The 20,015-nt window shown below is 47.5% G+C and overlaps 1 protein-coding gene across 1 annotated transcript in view; it reads right to left on the bottom strand.

Annotated features, from left to right (window-relative positions):
• ASB18 (ankyrin repeat and SOCS box containing 18) overlaps positions 1 to 7,130 on the bottom strand; it is a 35,053-nt gene extending 27,923 nt beyond the window's left edge. The window contains exon 1 of the mRNA XM_063430001.1: positions 6,829 to 7,130. Within this exon, the coding sequence (XP_063286071.1) occupies positions 6,829 to 7,054 (226 nt within the window). The 5' untranslated portion in view covers positions 7,055 to 7,130. The remainder of the gene's footprint in view (positions 1 to 6,828) is intronic.
• Between the last annotated feature and the right edge of the window lie 12,885 nt (positions 7,131 to 20,015).

Below are 20,015 nucleotides of genomic sequence, written 5' to 3'. Positions count from 1 at the left end.
CCACATGTCACCCCCCTCACCCCATCTCACCCTGTCACCCCCCACCCCATCTCACCCTGTCACCCCCCCACCCCATCTCACCCTGTCACCCCCCCACCCCATCTCACCCTGTCACCCCCCCACCCCATCTCACCCTGTCACACCCCCACCCCATCTCACCCTGTCACCCCCCACCCCGTCACCACCCCCACCCCACCCCATCACCACCCCCACCCCATCTCACCCTGTCACCCCATCACCCCATCTCACCCTGTCACCGCATCTCACCCTGTCACCCCATAACACCCCTCACCCCATCTCACCCTGTCACACCCCATCACCCCCTCACCCCATCTCACCCCGTCACCCCCCTCACCCCATCTCACCCAGTCACCCCCCTCACCCCATCTCACCCCGTCACCCCCCCATCTCACCCCCTCACCCCTCCCACCCCATCTCACCCCCTCACCCCATCTCACCCCGTCACCCCATCTCACCCCATCTCACCCCGTCACCCCCCTCACCCCGTCACCCCCCTCACCCCGTCACCCCCCTCACCCCGTCACCCCATCTCACCCCATCTCACCCCGTCACCCCATCTCACCCCGTCACCCCATCTCACCCCGTCACCCCATCTCACCCCGTCACCCCATCTCACCCCGTCACCCCCCTCACCCTGTCACCCCCCTCACCCCATCTCACCCTGTCGCCACCCCATCTCACCCTGAAGCCCCCCTCACCCTGTCACCCCATCTCACCCTGTCACCCCCCTCACCCCATCTCATCCTGTCGCCACCCCATCTCACCCTGTCGCCCCCCCTCACCCTGTCACCCCATCTCACCCTGTCACACCCCTCACCCCATCTCACCCTGTCACCACCCCTCACCCCATCTCACCCCGTCACCCCATCTCACCCCGTCACCCCATCTCACCCCGTCACCCCCCTCACCCCATCTCACCCTGTCACCCCCCTCACCCTGTCACCCCATCTCACCCTGTCACCCCATCTCACCCTGTCACCCCATCTCACCCTGTCACCCCATCTCACCCTGTCACCCCCCCTCACCCCATCTCACCCTGTCGCCACCCCATCTCACCCTGTCGCCCCCCCTTACCCCATCTCACCCTGTCGCCCCCCCTCACCCCATCTCACCCTGTCACCCCATCTCACCCTGTCACCCCCTCACCCCATCTCACCCTGTCACCCCCCCTCACCCCGTCGCCCCCCCCTCACCCCATCTCACCCTGTCGCCCCCCTCACCCCATCTCACCCTGTCACCCCCCCTCACCCTGCCACCCCACTTCTCACCCTGCCACCCCACCTGTCACCCCCTCACCCTGCCACTTCACCCTGTCACCCCTCTCTCACACTGCTACCCCACCTGTCACCCCGTCACCCTGCCACGCCACCTGTCACCCCCATCTCACCCTGCCACCCCACCTGTCACCCCCTTTCACCCTGTCACCCCCTCTCATGCTGCCACCCCACCTGTCAGTCCCTGCCACCCCACCTGTCACCCCCTCTCACCCCACCTCTCACCCTGCCACCCCACCTCTCACCCTGCCACCCCACCTGTCACCCTGTCACCCCACCTCTTACTCTGTCACCCACCCTGTGACCCCCACACTGTCACCCCCCCTCATACTGTCACCCCCTCTCACCCTGCCACCCCCTCTCACCCTGCCACCCCCTCACCCTTCCTCCCCTCTCACCCCGCCACCCCCTCACCCTTCCTCCCCTCTCACCCCACATCTGACCCTGTCACTCACCCTGCCACCCCACCAGTCACCCCCTATTACAGTTGCCCCCTCTCACCCTGCCACCCCACCTGTCACCCCCCTCACCCTGCCTCCCCTCTCACCCCACATCTGACCCTGTCACTCACCCTGCCACCCCCTCTCACCCTGCCACCTCACCTGTCACCCCCTCTCACTCTGCCACCCCCTTTCACCCTGTCACCCCCCTCTCACGCTGCCACCCCACCTGTCAGTCCCTGCCACCCCACCTGTCACCCCCTTCTCACCCCACCTCTCACCCTGCCACCCCACCTGTCACCCTGCCACCCCACCTGTCACCCTGCCACCCACCCTGTGACCGCCACTCTGTCACCCACCCTGGCACTCCCCACACACTGTCACCCCCCTCATACTGTCACCCCCTCTCACCATGTCACCCCCTCTCACCCTGCCACCCCCTCACCCTTCCTCCCCTCTCACCCCACCTGTCACCCTGCCACCCCACCTGTCACCCTGCCACCCCACCTGTCACCCTGCCACCCCACCTGTCACCCCCTAATACTGTTGCCCCCTCTCACCCTGTTACCCCCTCTCACCCTGCCACCCCACCTGTCACCCCCCTCACCCTGCCTCCCCTCTCACCCCACATCTGACCCTGTCACTTACCCTGCCACCCCTCTCACCCTGCCACCTCACCTGTCACCCCCTCTCACTCTGCCACCTCACCTGTCACCCCCTCTCACTCTGCCACCTCACCTGTCACCCCACCTCTTACTCTGTCACCCACCCACACTATGTCACCCACCTTACTCTGTCAACTTACCCTGTCACTCCCCACACACCGTCACCCCACCTCACACTGTCACCCTCTCTCACCCCACATCTGACCCTGTCACTCACCCTGCCACCCCACCTGTCACCCTGCCACCTCACCTGTCACCCCCTCTCACCCTGCCACCTCACCTGTCACCCCCTATGTCATTTTCCCACACACTCTGTCACCTCTCTCCACACACACTGTCACCTACCTCCATACACACTATCGCTCCCTCTAAACACACGGGCACCACTCTGCGCACTCTGGCACCCTCCTGCTCTTTTACACTCACCCTGCCACAGTTACTCCTTTACTCACCCTGTCACCCCCTAAAGGCAATCATTCTACACAGTACACACTGTCATAAAACATAGCGTCGCCATGAACTTAATGCCAAAGGCCAGTACACAAACATACACATGCTCAGGGAAACATACATACATATACAAAGATACTCACTGCCAGACACACACTCTCAGGTACACACAGGTAAATGCACAATGCAACTATGTATACAAAGACTAGTTCTCTATATCCAGTACTCTCTCTATACTGCAAGCTTCCTTTCAATATATCTACAGCTTCTTATATACACACACACAAGTCAACTGCAATTTTTTTCCAATAATGGTGTTAGTGGGGGCCTCATGTATGAATTTCGCCTAAGGCCTCGCCAAGTCTAGAGCCGCCACTGAGTACAATGGTGTTGCTGTGTCAGTCCATCAGGCTGTGGGGGGGACCCCGTCTTCCCCTTACTTGATTGAGGATCCACTGTGCTCCTTCGCTGTGTCGCACCCTGGTAGAGGACCTGTTAGCCTTTCCTGTAGCTAGTTGCTGCCAGCCGGTCGTGGATTTGCGTCGTCTGTGTTCCACGCGTCTTCGGCCTGAAGCCTTAAAGGGCACTTATTACCATGGATCTCGTTGTGGGGATTGCGGGCCCAGGATTCCTCCGGTCCCCGGTTGTCCCCCTGGGTGTATGGTTGGCAGGGGAGGGGAGTCTCCAGGTGAGTTCCCAGCCCAGAAGAAGGGCGAGCAGCAAAGGCGATGGCATTTTCCAACTGTGAGGCTGGTTCAGTTGGAGCAGTATGTCTGTGTGTCGGAAGGGTTTCTGACTGAAGCTGTGGGGCAGGCGTTGCAGATGGCTGCATTTGCTCTGCACGGGTTGCAATCCAGCGCCAGAACGCTGTTCCGAGTTGTGGTACCACAGACTGCTGGAATGTGTTCAGCTGCATTTTCCCCAGACCGGGATGACCCCCACCGGTCCAGGGGGGGGGGGGGGGGGGGGGACGAGTCTGCTGTAGTTTCCCGGTGGCCCCAGAGTGGAGGATCGGCCATCAAAACATTCTTGTCGTAGGTCTTTCATGGGCCCTTTGCCTTGGACCCCTGTGTTTTTGTTTTTTTCAAGACTGGTGAATAAAATCACACTGGCAACCAAGAGGACCTTGGATGCCCTCTACAAGTCCCGACTATGGCTGAGGTTAAGAGTAAGATAGATGATAATTTTCTGATGGACGTATTAACGACTATGGTGTATAACTCAATTAAATCCTTCTCTAAGACATGGTCCATGTGAGAGAAGCACAAAAAACTAAATGTTTGGATGAACTTCAATATGTCTCATGGTGGGTGAATAGTGTGTTTATTTTCCTTGTTTTTATATTAGTATTACGTAAGTTTCTTTTTTCTTTCTTTCTTGTTGTTTTATAAGTACATCCAGTTTATACAAAAACACTGGTAGGCCAAAAGAGTGAACAAGATATCGTTGTTAGTTATATGCTTTTGTCTTGTACAATAATATTCTTGGGTGTAATGCTCATTGTCTCCCTCTACTATTGTATGACTATATGCATACGAAACTGCAAAATAAAGAATAAAAAAAAAAAATTGCCGTGATGGTGGCAGCTTTTGATAGAAGAGTTAGGCGTGGGTGGTATTAAGTTTTTTTTTTTAAATCATTATTTCCAAGCTAGTGGAGACAAATAGTGATTTAAAACAAAAAAGATCTTTCACTTACAGAACCAAGTCACAGGCACGCTTGGAGTAGAGAGGACTGTGATCCACCACTTCTCTCACCTATTATCCCAGTCTTCACTAGCATTTCAAACTATCTTAGAAAACGTGTTTTATCTAATATAAATAGAATATCCTTCCAGCTGAAGTGGTAGAGGTTAACACAGTAAAGGAGTTTAAGCATGCGTGGGATAGGCATAAGGCTATCCTAACTATAAGATAAGGCCAGGGACTAATGAAAGTATTTAGAAAATTGGGCAGACTAGATGGGCTGAATGGTTCTTATCTGCCGTCACATTCTATCTACAGCAAAGAAATTATATTGTTTTTGCCAGGAAACACAAAAATGTAAAGTTTCACTATTTCACTTCCAAATACATACCTCCTGGATAGGGAGGGGTAATAATCCTAATATTCTAGTGGTGAAGCATGTGGTCTATAACTTTGGTACAAACATATCAATTTTAATACTTCCTCCGGTCCTGCATTAATCAGAATGCATGGCAGCACTCTGACACACAAAGAAGCGTCAGGTTGTAAAGGACTGCATTCTACATCTGTCGATGGTGCTGGCCTGGCCACATACTCTCTCACTGTAACAAGGGATGCCGTTCTGATCTGTTTACTGAGCCCCCTGTGGTAGCACTGGCCCTGTGTACACCCTGCTACTTTAACCCCTTAAGGACCAAACTTCTGGAATTAAAGGGAATCATGACATGTCACACATGTCATATGTCCTTAAGGGGTTAAATACATATAGACATTCTTTGATCCGCTGTGCCTTGTAGGTGTTCTTAAAACTGGATTGGGAAGGATTGGAGGATTAGAGTCATAATATACGTGGGTATTTGTGTATTGCATTGTTGCTAGGATACAGCTTAGATAATGCCACTGAAATGGCTGAAGGATAGTGGATGTTTTGTTTTGGGAGCATTAAAACATTACCAGGAATCCAAAGATATTTGTAATCAAGAGCTGGAAACAGTGACCTCATGTCAGACTCTAAGACCACAGCCCAGCCATGGATATTTATAGACCAGATGAGAAATATCTACATAGAACAATGCAGCAAGTTCTGAATACAGAGCCTCAAAGCGAGAACTTCGTTAGAAAATATCATGGAATAAAACATTGAAAATCACCTTCAATTTGTATTTACCATTTGCCTTTATGCTCTATTTTTGTTTATATGTATATTAAAGTAATTGACATCACAATCCATTATCTCTAGCATCTCAAGTTGATGCAAATCAATAGCTATCTCTAGATTTTAGTATAAAGGAACGCTTCAAGCACCATAACAATTACAGACCCCTATAGTGGCTATGGTGCCAGATGTGCCCTGGCGCCCTCCAGTAAGCAGTGAAACCGTTAATTATGAACAAGTTGGCAACTTACCTGGCGTCCGTTGGTCGCCTGCTCCAGCCTATTTTGGAGTCATAAGCTTTTGCAAGGAGGTTCTGTTAGCTCCACTGCTATGACTGGGGAACAGACTGGGGACTACTGGCTTAATTAACTTTGTATTTAAGCCAGTAGTCTCTGCAACCCAGTCATAACTTCTTGTCCATTATACATCCCATTTACTACACTTTTCCTGGATGGCATTCCGTTACTGGAAGCTCACCATTTCAAAATATGAGCTGTGAGTGATGTAACTTTAACTCACACACCTGTAATCGGTCACATGTTCAGAAACACTCAACACTTAATGTCTTTACATGGGAAATCATGCTATTAATCGGCACTATGTAAATGTCTATTACTTGGCATTATACCGATACGGCGTAATGGGCGCCTAGACAGCTTCACTCTTTCCCTATCTCCTCTTCTTCATGATGAGTGAGACACTGTTAGTTGCGTTGGGTAATTCTTAAATTCTAAAGCAATATGTATAGACCAGGGGTAGTCAATCTTTCGGCACTCCAGATGTTGTGGACTACATCTCATCTGATGATTTGCCAGCATTATGGCTGTGAGAGCATTATGGGAAATGTTGTCCAGAATCTGGAGTACCGATGATTGACTATTCCTGGTATAGACTATACACATTACTTTAGCATGAGGTGGATTTTAACAATTACGCAATTCAACTATCAGTGTCACACACATTGAGACGAGGCGGATAGAGAAGGAGGAGTGAGTATCTATGCGTTCGTTACAGAACTCATTGGAGTGCTAACGGTCCACTGATTAGGGTGCGCAATACTTGACTTTGGGCACTGACAACCAACGCTACGCTACTGCCACATAGTGCACAGTTCATGCAGCTAATTAGGTTAGTTACCCAGGAGGACCTGTGGTGGGATCCGTGCAGATGGTTCCTTCATCCAATCATCGTTGGAAAGCTCAATGACGGCATCAACATGTTTGACTTGGCATCTCAGCAGTTCGGTTACGGCTACCTCATCCCCAGAGTCTAATGAAGACTTAAGGCTTTGCACAAATAAAGATGTTACGGGATGATCAGGTCGGCAGGGATGGAGTCTGCAAGAATGTGGCCTGCTACTCATCTTAATGATCTGTGTTTGGTGTAGGGATTGAATCAAATTGTGTGTTTATGTACAGTTATGTGTATCTTTAGGTGGTGTTGCTTTTTTCTATGATATTCTACATGTTGTGCAGGTTTGTCACCGTGCTCCTGTGGTAATTTGGCTGTGTGTGTTATAGCAATCTGACTGAATTATAAATAGAACAAATCACATGACAAACATTACTGAAATACACGGAGAAGGCGAGCAGGAAATAAAAAGCACTCGAGTTTGTACAGCTTTCATCAATGCGTCCTAGGAACAAAAACGTTAACCCATATTTTACAGGAATCTGTGGCCCTTCCTTTGCTGGAAATCATCTGAGAGGGTTATTCGCTACAGTGAGAATTGTCATGAATTTTTTTCTTTTTTTTCATATTTGCTTTTTTTTGTTGTGCACAGTTTAACAAAATGACATACGGTGCCACGACAGCAAGCATCTATGCTTGGCCCCAACAGTAATATCGCAGATTTATACATATGTGGCATTGAGATAAAGGCACATTTTTTAAAGTTTAGGTGTAGTAAGGCAGGCTTCGCTAGCTATGTCATGAAAGCAACAACATCAATAGTTATATCATTAAAGCGTCATCGCCAATAGTGAGTTTAAGCTGTAAACAGGCTTGGACATTTATGTCATTAGAGCATCAACACTAATAATGAGCTTATAACGTAAACAGGCTTAGTTAATTATGTAGCTATGGTGCTATACAGTAGGTTAAGTAACGTTAGCTAAGATATAGATTAATATTTCAAAAGGCTATCTATTGCTTATGGTGTAAGCTAGCATACAGCTGAAATATTTCCAACACAGCAAACAAAGGAAACTTAGGCAATAGTATGCTGAAAGCACAGAGTTCCATTATGAAGGGCCGCGCAGCTCCTCGGTCTATGCTATTCAGGACTGCTGGTCTGGTCACACGGGCAATTTAGCTGGTTCCTCTGTAAACGGCTCATTCCCCTTTCCCACTGAGGTGTAGTGCTTATGAAGTCCCGTCGTACAGGCAGGTGTAGTCGAGCTTATCACATGTGCCCACAGTTCTGGTTCTAAGTGTGGCCAGCAACAGGGCTTCTGGCTTGGTTGTTCTGCCTGAGAGTGAGTCTTTTGGTACAGGGGGTGTCCCCCGGTCTGGGAGTGGAGGCCCATCCCATGAACCTTGAATATAAGCCGGATCATCCAAAGCTTTCCCGCTGGTGTTTGGTGCTGGAGCGGGGCTCCCTCCTCTGCTTGGGAGCTTTGGTCAGCATAGGCAGTCGTTGGTGCTGTTCGCATGTAAGCCTGTGTGGGCCACGAGGTCACCACGTTGGCAATGAGGTGCAGGGTCTGCTTGGTTGTATGTGTTGGGGCAGTTGTATCTGCGGTCATTGGGTCCGCCGCGTTTAGTAGCTTAGTTCCCCTTTCTCCTGTGCCATCCATGTGGGGCAGTTGTATCTGCGGCGTCTGTGATCTTGTCAACCCTCTCTTTTCGAGGTTGACTGTATATTAACTCTCATTGTGCTGGCAAATATTGACTCCTAAGACTCCTTTAACACTGATGAAACTCGCTTCCATTTAAACATGGATTTTTATTTGTCCTTCTGATTACCTGCTTAGCTACACTCCCCTCTCATTAACAAGGCTGTCAGAGAAGGAGGGGTTGGTAGTCCCATCTTTTACCAAATTACAGGGCAAGGGACACTGAGCAATGAACACACATTAGAATCCATACATCACGGTGTCAGTTCTTCCTGTGCCAAGGGCATGGGGAGAGAAAAGTTAACACCCTGTAATCACAGAGTTTCTACGTCCCTCGTCTCATTCTTCTGATGCAGACAGTTTCTAAGACATAGCCCATCCTACCCTGCAGGTCCTACCGAATGGGACAGGCCTCAATTAGTGCTTGATACATTGGAGAGGGACTTACACTCAGTAAAGGTTCAGGAAGCTGGCTTCTGTATATGTTTTTTTCACTATTATTTCACGTATTTCATCTCCGTAATTATGCTTTGTGAAAGTGGTACATTTTATATTATCATACTATTATTTTTTTGTTTTGTTTTGTTTTTTCCCAAACATTTTTAGTATTTTAGGAAGAGTAAAGCACTACAAAGTGCAGATAGAAGGTGATAAATGCCCCATTTCTGGTATAAGGGAGTAACCCACATGAATCTAGGACCAGAAACGACAAAAGAAAAGCGAAGACATCCTACTCCAGGATGGAAGAAAAGAGGCTAATAAATAGTGAAAAATGTATTAAGAAAATGCGTATATTTAAAATACACATAAGCAGACATACAAAACAAGCTCACACTAAGTGAAAAAAGTAATTGTACTAAAATAAATTTCAAATGAAAAACACTGTCCCAGGGAGGCTCAAAATAATATAGCAGGATATAGAGCCCAACATAGAATAGCTAAACAGACATCACAAAAGCTCCACAAAAATGATTTTTTGGGGGGCTATATTAACTAAATGTTTACTCACTAAACCTGTTAATGTTCCCAGTACAAGGCTCTAATATGTGAGTAGTCATTCCTCAGCAGATCGTTTAACCCCTTAAGGACACATGATATGTGTGACATGTCATGATTCCATTTTATTCCAGAAGTTTGGTCCTTAAGGGGTTAAGGGGTTAAATAGGAGTTGAAACTCAGAGAATACATGAGCCATTTGTGCCTAAATCTGTAAACACAACTTAGCTCTAGATAGCAATTGTCAGCAATATCCCTGAGTCCCTACCTAAGCACACTCTAAAGCACCTCTTTCTAAATAGTGTGGCGTTACACATTAGTGTGTTGCACGGAGGTCTCCGTCAGGAAGGGAAGCGCATTGCACAGTGCACCCCTGCTGCCGGTCACTCCATTTAGCGTGGCTGAGCAGGCAGACCGCGGTAGAAGAGCTTCTGTTTTCCTACCAGGTCTGACAGGAAGTGCTAACTGAGAGCACAGAACTGCTTCCTGTCAGACCAGGTAGAGGAAACAGAAGCTTATCTACCACAGTCCACCTGCTCGTCCACACTACATCGACGGAGGTTAGTCTGTGCAGGCACAGGGGAGGAGACAAAGAATGGCACAAAAGGGAGGAGAAACAAAAGAAGGTAAGAGGAAGGGGGCAAGAAAAGGGCACAGGAGGGGAGGGGGACAGAAGAAGGGCATTGGAGGGGAGGGGGGCAAAATAAGGGCACAAGAATGTCACAGGAGGGAAGGGGAACAAAAGAATGTCACAGGAGGGGAGGGGAACAAGAGAAGGGTACAGGAGGGGGAGGGACAGAAGAAGAGCACAGAAAGGGAGAGGGGACAGAAGAAACAAGGGGCTTGGAGGACAGAGGGGCTAGGGGAACAAAGCACACAGAGATGTGCCTACATATATCAATAGAGCAATAGTGTGGGTAGATGCAGTAATGGGAAAAACAATTCTATGGTTTTACGAATCAGGACATAATAACAATCATCTGTTCCTCAGCAGGTCTTCAAATTAGGAAAATACAACCTCAGATCATGGGCGTCCGCAGGAATTTTTCCAGGGGGGGGGGGGCGCATAATTGTAATGACATCTATGCTTGGCCCCTTTTTGACAGTGTCATGAAGGGGAGGAGCATAGTCATTATCACTTAAAGCCAGGGTAAATAGCGTTTTCACAACTATGGTGTCAGGAATACATGTTTGTATTCCTGACACTATAGTGTTCCTTTAAGCAAATTAAAGGAACATTCTGGTCACCATAACAACTTCATCTAAAGGAAAATGATGCCAGGAAGCCCCTGAGTGCTCTTTCCTTTAAGGGGTTAAACCGCTCTCAAATGGTTTAACCCCAAAGGCTTCCTCCAGCTCCAGGTCCCTCAGTGGTATTCGGCATCTGAAACAGAGTGTCAGGAAGTGCAGATTGACGTCAGGCATGGGTGCCGCTGATTGGCTAGAGTTGACAGTTGACGCTCTAAGCCAATCGCTAGTTCCCGGTTCATAATTTTTTAAAACTTTTTTATGAATGGGGAGCTATTGATTGGCTTAGAGTGCCAGCTGACCGCTCTAGCCAATCAGCAACACCCCTACTCAGCGGCACTCTGTGCTTCCTGACACTCAGTAAATAAAAGTGAACACATTAACACTGATATTTTTTTTTACCTGGGGAGATGAGAAGGTCTAGAGTTTCCCTGCCAGGCCCAGGTACCAAAGCCTTATGATGTGGTGTCCAGAATAAAGTGGAGGGTTTACTTCATTTGCCCTTCCTGCTCCAATCTCCTTTTCTTCTCCTTCATTTGACAGTCTTCTTTTTCTTCTGACACTGTCTTCTATATTTGGCTCCTTCTGCTCCTTTACCTTTCTGCTTATTTTGCTCCCTTCTGCTCCTTTCTCATTCTGATTCCTTTCTGCTCCTTCTTCTACTTTAGCTTTGTGCTCCTTGCTGTCCCTTTCTGCTCCTTCTTCAACTTTACCTTTGTGCTCCTTGCAGACCCTTCCTGCCCCTTGCTGCCCCTGCTCCTTGCATACCCTGCTCCTTGCAGACCCTTGCTCCCCCTGCTCCTTGCAGACCCTTCCTGCTCCTTGCTGACTCTTCATTTAGCCCCCCCAATGCCTCACTTGCCTAATCTATAGGCTGCCCCCCCATGCCTCACTTGCCTAATCTATAGGCTGCCCACCCATGCCTTACTCCCCTAATATATAGGCTGCCCCCCCATCCCTCACTCCCCTAATATATAGGCTGCCCCCCACGCCTTACTCCCCTAATATATAAGCTTCCTCTCCCCCCCATTCCTTACTCCCCTAATCTGTAGGCTGCCCCCCATGCCTTACTCCCCTAATCTATAAGCTGCCCCCCATGCCTTACTCCCCTAATATATAGGCTGACCCCCATGCCTTACTCCCCTAATCTATAGGCTGCCTCCCATGCCTTACTCCCCTAAAATATAGGCTGCCTCCCCATGCCTTACTCCCCTAATATATAGGCTACCCCCCATGCCTTACTCCCCTAATCTATAGGCTGCCCCCCCATCCCTCACTCCCCTAATATATAGGCTGCCTCCCCCCCATGCCTTACTCCCCTAATCTATTGGCTGCCCCCCCATCCCTCACTCCCCTAATACATAGGCTGCCTCCCCATGCCTTACTTTCCTAATCTATAGGCTGCCCCCCATGCCTTACTCCCCTAATATATAGGCTGCCCCCCCAAGCCTTACTCCCCTAATCTATAGGCGCCCCCCCATGCCTTACTCCCCTAATATATAGGCTGCCCCCCCATGCCTTACTCCCCTAATATATAGGCTGCCCCCCATGCCTTACTCCCCTAATATATAGGCTGCCCCCCATGCCTTACTCCCCTAATATATAGGCTGCCCCCCATCCCTCATTCCCCTAATATATAGGCTGCCCCCCCATGCCGTACTCCCCTAATATATAGGCTGCCCCCCCATCCCTCACTCCCCTAATCTATAGGCTATTTTAACCCCCCACCCCCCCCATCCCTTACTTGCCTAATCTATAGGCTATTTTAGACCCCCCATCCCATCCCCCACTTACTTGGTCTGTAGGCTGTCTCTGGCTGCATGTGTTGCTCCCCTGGTTTCAATCAGCAGAGAGAAGCAGGGATAGATGCAGCTTCCTATCCCTGTCTCTCTCCATACACACAATACGCCGGCGCCAGTATTGCAGTCCGTTTTAAATCTCCCACGAAAAATAGCAGAACAAGCTGACAAATCCAGGAGGGGGCAAGTGCCCCCCCCCCCTGCGGACGCCCATGCCTCCGATTAACAACAATACATTACATATTACCCTGTGACATGACTGCTAGGTTTCCAGGACCTATTCCTGCAAAACAAGACCAAATCATGCCTGACAGCTGGTATGAGGTGTTTGTGTTGATTATTATTATTTATAAAGCACCAACAAATTCTGTTGCGCTGTACAATAGGTGGACTAACAGACATGTATTTGCAACAAGACAAGCTGGGTGCACAGGAACAGAGGGTGTTGAGGGCCCTGCTCAAACAAAGTTACCTGATATGCTGTTTGTTTTTCGCCATTCATTAGAGCTATTCATTATGGCCAAATTCACTTTGGTCTCGTCTGTCCAAAGGACATTGTTCCAGAAGTCTTGTGGTTTGTTCAGATGCAACTTTGCAAACCAAAGCAGTGCTGCTATGTTCTTTTTAGAGAGAAGAAGCTGTCTCTTGGCACCCCTTCCAAACAGACCATACTTATTCAGTCTTTAACATTTAACATGCTAACTGAAGCCTAACTCTTGTTTTTTTTGCAATCTCGCTAAACATTGCACGGCCTGACCTTAGGGTGAATTTGCTGGGACGTCCACTCCTGGGAAGTTTGACAACTGTCGAATGTTTTCCACTTGCTGATTTTTTGCTAATAACAATGTTCTTCCCACAAAAGTCTAAATTATATACATATATATTAAAAACCCTTCATATATTTTCCCAGCTACAGAAATTGAGCTCGCAGGTCTATAATTTCCAGGCAAAGATTTTGAACCCTTTTTAAAGAAAGGAACCACATCCTCCTTCCTCTAATCCTTCAGTACAAATCCTGAAAGAAAAGAATCCTAAATTTATGTACTTCATTTTTTGGGGGGGCTTGTGTTGTTCTCTTTGACTCGTTTTCTAGTTTAGCCCATTTTTGCATACATTATTGGCGTCCTTGTATCTTATATATGATGCCACTGATTTGTCTGATTGAAATGCTTTAATATCCCTTTTCTTATTTTGAATTTTTTGGTTTACTTTCCCACTAAGCCACATTGGTTTCTTTTATACTTATTACCCAATGCTTCATACTAAGAAGTGTACCTTTCTAATATTTGTTTGAAGATATTCCATTTATCCTGTGGTGTTTCTTTTTCCACTAAAGAGTTTATGCCAGCTGCCCTAATCGTATTGAAATTGGCCTTTTTAAAATTACGGTATATGTTTTTATATATCCCATGTTCATTTGCTTTTTTGAGTTTATTTCAAAAGATCGTGATCACTATTTCCCAAGTGCTCCTCTACTCGAATGTTTATCAAAAGAATAACATTGTTTTTTTATAACCAGAGTCAGACAAGCACCCTTTCTAGTTGGTACTTGTACCAATTGTGACATTTTTCATTTAACAGGTTAAAAAACATGATTCCTCTTGCTGAACTATTAGTCCCTCTATCCCAATTTTTGTCCGGGTAATTAAAATCTCCAATAAAAATAAGGTGTTACCCAGATGTGCAGCTTTAACAATTTGCTCCTACAGCTGTTTTTCCTCATCAATATTAACATTAGGTGGTTTATAACATATCCCAATAAATAGTTGATTTCCCTTCTCTTGTCCCAAGCAGATATCTACCAATAAAGCTTCCACATTTTTCTTGTCACATTCCACTTGCTTAATAATTGACTTTAACTCATGGTTGCCATACTAACATACTCCACCACCTTTCCTGTTTTTTTTTTTATCCTTCTTAAATAATATGTTACCATTTGAGTTAAAGGAACACTATAGGGTCAGGAACCCAGATGTGTATTTCTGACCCTATAGTGTTAAAACTACAATTTTGGGGGGCGGAGCCTAACTGCCGAGCCGGGAGGACGCAACTCGCCAGAGCTCCGGCAAAAGAGTGCCCAATTTGGGGTATATGCCGCTCGAACCGATCCCATCCACAGCCAGGCCACTCACCAGAGGCTGGAGGGACACCCGGTGAACATTTTACACCGCGACGAAAGTGTCACCTCCGACATCGGCGGCAACACAAACCGCGGCCTACCACGTGTGCGCAGACGGGAGGCGGCCGGCCCCGCTGCTCAGGTACCTGAAGGCTTAAAGGCCGGTGTAGACCCCACCAGAGACCACCGCACCCCCCCCCCACGCCGCCAAGGGTAATTGCTGGCACCCTTAACCACTCACAGCATCTATGGGGCGCAAACACAAGAGACAGATGCAGATAGAAAGGCAAGCGCTACAGGACATAAGGCTATCCTTTGAGAGGGCACCCCTGACAGAACCCGCAAGGGTGGCACTGGCACCCGACCATTATAGTGAGCAAGGGGCCTCAGATGACTCCCCTGGGGAGATGGAATCAAGTAACTCGCCTCACCCAGCTGGTGTATACCTGCAAGCTGACTCAGACGAAGATTCATCTCCATCCACAAAGGGAGACATTAAAAAGTTATTAGTGGACCTAAGGGAAGTGTGGAAGTCAGACCTCCAAGAAACGCAAGCTGACATAAATGCCCTGCAGCATAAAGTATCAGCGGCTGAGGTCAGAGAACAGGCTCGGGACACTCAACTCAAGACGACTACACAACAGGTGGAGGGTCTCACCTCACAGGTCAAGCAACTGCACAAAATGGCGACCACACTGGAGTACCGGCAAAGGCGACGAAATGTACGCCTGAGAGGCATACCTGAACAGGTAGAGGGGGGGGGGGACATACTGTCATATGTCCAAAAGCTGATTATCTCAATGGGAGTTCAAAAGGCTACAGACACCCCATGCATCCTAGCTGCTTTTCGGGTGCGCAAAGCTGCAGCGGCACCAGTGGACGCACCGAGAGACATTATTGCAACTACCAAAGACATTGCGGTGCTGTCCGCCATCCTGAATAAATCCAGAACAATGGGTCGAGTGCATTTTGAGGGCCATAACCTATCCATCTACAGTGACCTCCCATTCCTTGTCCTAGCAGAAAGGAGGCAGCTGGCACCGGTGGCTAAGAAGTTGCGAGACTGCTCAGTCAAGTACCGCTGGACTGCAGAAGGCTCCCTGGCCGTCACACAAGGCGCGGAAACATTCACCCTGACATCCTCGGATGACCCAGAGACACTCTATCATAAATTAGGCCTATCAGCCACCAACGCATTAGAGGGAGCAACCGGGGCAGATACACCACGTGAGAAAAGAACCTCAGGAAGAGCGCACCAGCGGAGCAGCCCGACTAAAAAAACACGTACCTACCGTCAGGGACAGTTCGGACACTCCATAGCAATTGCTACTAGACAGACTTTAAGCTAATTATGATGACCTATATGGTCAATCGCTACACCTAACCTATGGACCAATGCTATTGTTTTTGACCGACGCCTTCCATTTGTCCTTTGTCCCTTTCATTTGTCCTTTGTCCATGTTCTTCATCTCTTGCTGGCATTAATGTGTTTGCTGGACCATATTGAAGCTTATACTCTCTATTTGTTTATTCCTCGCATATAATGGCACAGAGATTACAGATCACAGAGATATACATGCTTATAACTCTAATAAAATATAAATAAAAAAAAAAAAAACTACAATTTAGCTGGCTTGCCCCCCTGTACACTCCTTAATAAGTAGTTTACTTACCTTTTTTCCAGCGCCTCGTAAGTCTGCCGGCTCTGCCCCCACACACCCCTGATCTGTCTCCTTGGCTGTCATCATCAGAATTGGTGATTTCAGGCAATCCAATGCTTTCCCATAGGCAACACAATGGATTGGCTAAGATTGTCAAGGAGATGGGGCAGGAACAAACGCTGGCTTGGCCAATCAGCACCTCCTCATAGAGATGCATTAAATCGATGCATCTCTATGGGGAGTGTTCAGCTTCTCCATGCAGATTTGCGGAGTGGCCTAAGCTGTGATGTAAACACGGCTTTTCTCTGAAAAGGCAGTGTTCACTGCAAAAAGCCTACAGGGACTGACTATACTCACCAGAACAACTACATTAAGCTGTAGTTGTTCTGATGACTATAGAGTCCCATAACTGCCCAGTCATGTGTCTTATCCCACCATGTTTCTGTTATGTCGTATTGCCCCTATTTTGTTATTCAGGCTCCTTGCATTAGTAAGCATACATTTAATATTATAGTGAGTCTCTTGTACTCAGGGCCGCCATCAGGGGGTAACAACCATGACGGTTGTCACGGGCCCGGCAGTCCTGGGGGCACGGACTGCACAGGTAATCCTCGCGTGCCTGGGTCCCCAGCCCTTCAATCTGCATATATATATATATATATATATATATATATATAGCAAGTACCGCTATGTATATATGCCTCTGCGGGCCCTGCTGGCTTTCAGCACCCTCGCGAGCCACGGCTGTAAAGCATTGCCGCAGGTTCACGCATGCTGGGCTCACGTCAGAATTAGAGTACTGGCTGCAGGAGGGGGAACATGAAGGAGTCTGCTGGGCCCCTCCTTGCTAACCCAACAAGCTGAGCCACTGGACCACTAGGGAATCCAGTGCCCCCCTCGGCCCCTCCCTGGCTACAGGTAAGAGGCAGGGAGGGGGTGAATAATTTCTTTTTTTTTAAATTATAAAATTCAACAGCAAAAAAATACCTTCCAGCAGCATTTGTCACACATCCACCACACACATACATCATCAAGCAGACAAAATGCATCCACTACACAACCACACACATCATCCACCACATTAACACACAAACTGCATCCACTACACAACCACACACATCATCCACTACACAAACACACATCTTCCGCTACACAAACACACATACAACATTCACTACACACACACGTCGTCCGCTACACAAACACACACACCACACACATATCACCCACTATACACACACACATCATCCACTACACAAACACACACAGAGCATCCACTACACAAACACACACAGAGCATTCACTACACAAACACACACATCATCCACTACACAAACACACACATCATTCACTACACAAACACACAGAATCCACTACACAAACACACACTCTGCATTCACTATACACACACTACATCCACTACACATACACTTTGCAGTCACTATATACACACTACTTCCACTAGACAAACACACACTCTGCATTTACTATACACACAAACACTATATCCACTACAAAGACACACTGTATTCACTATATACACACACACTACATCCACTACACAAACATACACTCTGCATTCATTATACACACACTACATCCACTACAAAAACACGCAATCTGCATGCACTATACACATACTACATCCAGTACACACACACACACTCTGCATACACTATACACATACTACATCCAGTACACAAACACACACTCTGTATTCACTATACACACGATACATCCACTATACACACACAGTCTATCCACTACACAAACATACAATTTAAATTCACTATAAACAGCGTATCGACTTTACCCACGCACTTTGTATCCACTACACACATTCTATAGCAACTATACACACACAAACAAATTCAGTACACACACACTTCATCCTTGTGGGTGGACTTAAGATGGGCCCTGTGGGTGGATTTGGGGGCGGGTCATGTGGGTGGACTTGGGGGCAGGTCATGTCGACTGATGTTGGGGGCGGACCCCGTGGGGCCCAGACCGTGGGCTGCGTCAGGGGCCCCAACATTTCTGGTGGCAGCCCTGCTTGTACTTACCGTATATACTTGTGTATAAGTCGAGAAATTTTAGTCTAAAACTTCATTTTAAAACGTAGAGTCAACTTATCCATGGGTCAGTGCTAGTTTTGATAGTTCGGGAGTCGAACAGCATTCGGAAGTCGAACGTGGGGCAATGTTGACTCCTGAACACTGTTCTCCTAGCTGGCCAGGAAGTCGAATGGGCAGGGGTACAAGTTTCAGTGGGGTTCGCGGGCTTGTCTAGCTGACTCAGAGATCCATGCCGTAGACGACCATGTACCGCGGCCTGCGTTCGGGAGACAGCAAGTGCGTTCGAATATATGAATGGCAGCCACCCAGGGAATGCTTGTGTGTGGTTAACAGCCAGGGGTGGTCGGTAATTACAAGGTGTTAACATGGGGGACCACACAGAGTCTGTTCGGTAACCAAACAGAAGCCAAAAAATTCCATTCGCATAACGTACTCTCGACTTATCCACAAGTCATAGCATATATCACAATTGTTGATCAAAAAACTGCACTCGACTTATACACAAGATCGACTTATAGGTAATAAGAATTGTTATTACTAGTACATACCTCCTCTGTTCTGATCTTGCCCCTCCTATCATCTCCTATCACATTTAATTTATATCCTATATATTTTACATGCACACCATAACGGTTGTAAAGATTGTACCCAGGCACAATATCAGCCCAGTGCTGTAAAAAGCCAAAACCTCTTTACTCCACCATGACTTAAGCCACTCATTAACCTCCCTAATCTCCCGCTGCCTTTCTACTGTAGTGCGCAGTGCTCCACTTTCTTGGAGGTCCTTTTCTTCAGCTTACTTCCTAATTTCCTGAACTCATTCTTTATGACATTTCCTCTGACTTTGTCATTGGATGCAATATGGACCATGACAGCCAGTTCATCCCCAGCCCCTCCCAATAATCCATCCACTCTGTCGGACCCATGCACCTGGTAGACTGTCGGGTTGAGACTATCTGAGCGGCATATTACCCTATCTACTCTGCTAATAATAGTCCAGACAACCACTTTCATGAGTAAAGAACACATTACTGAACTATAACTCCCAGAAGTCCTAGCTCTGCCAATAGTGCCCCTGCTGAGCAGAAGTTATAAACGTTCCATAGAAAGAATCTTGATTGGCTGGTGATTTCCTTGTGTGGATGGTGCTAAAAGCTGGAATTCTAAAGCAGGAAATTCAAATGTGAATATCTTTTATTATTGGTATTTGTGCATTTTATATAGAAAGAGTTCTCCTAAAGCACTTTAGCTTGCTGAAATGATTTATGTGCCCCCCCCCCCCTTTTTTTTCATTTTTACAAGAGCAGATTTCAACAGAAATTGTCATCATTATATATTAACCTTGTTTTACCCCTTGGCTGTCAATTAGACAAAATGTCCTGTTACTTCCTGGTTGTTTAGCTCAGTGGAGTTAAATGCAGGAGTCAGGTAATTGCTCAGAGCACCTGCATTGCAAAGACTTCGCATTGAGCTGCTACTTTTGAAAGCTGTTTTTAGTTATACCACAATGCTAAAAATGCATAGTTACATGTTTTCGTTTGGGAATATCTAATAAACAGTTTTGTTTTTAATTTTTTTTTATTTTTATT

Source organism: Pelobates fuscus, chromosome 8, assembly GCF_036172605.1.
Source record: "Pelobates fuscus isolate aPelFus1 chromosome 8, aPelFus1.pri, whole genome shotgun sequence".
NCBI lineage: Eukaryota > Metazoa > Chordata > Amphibia > Anura > Pelobatidae > Pelobates > Pelobates fuscus.
Note: the sequence above shows the minus strand (reverse complement) of the source record. Positions and strands in the feature narration are given on the sequence as shown.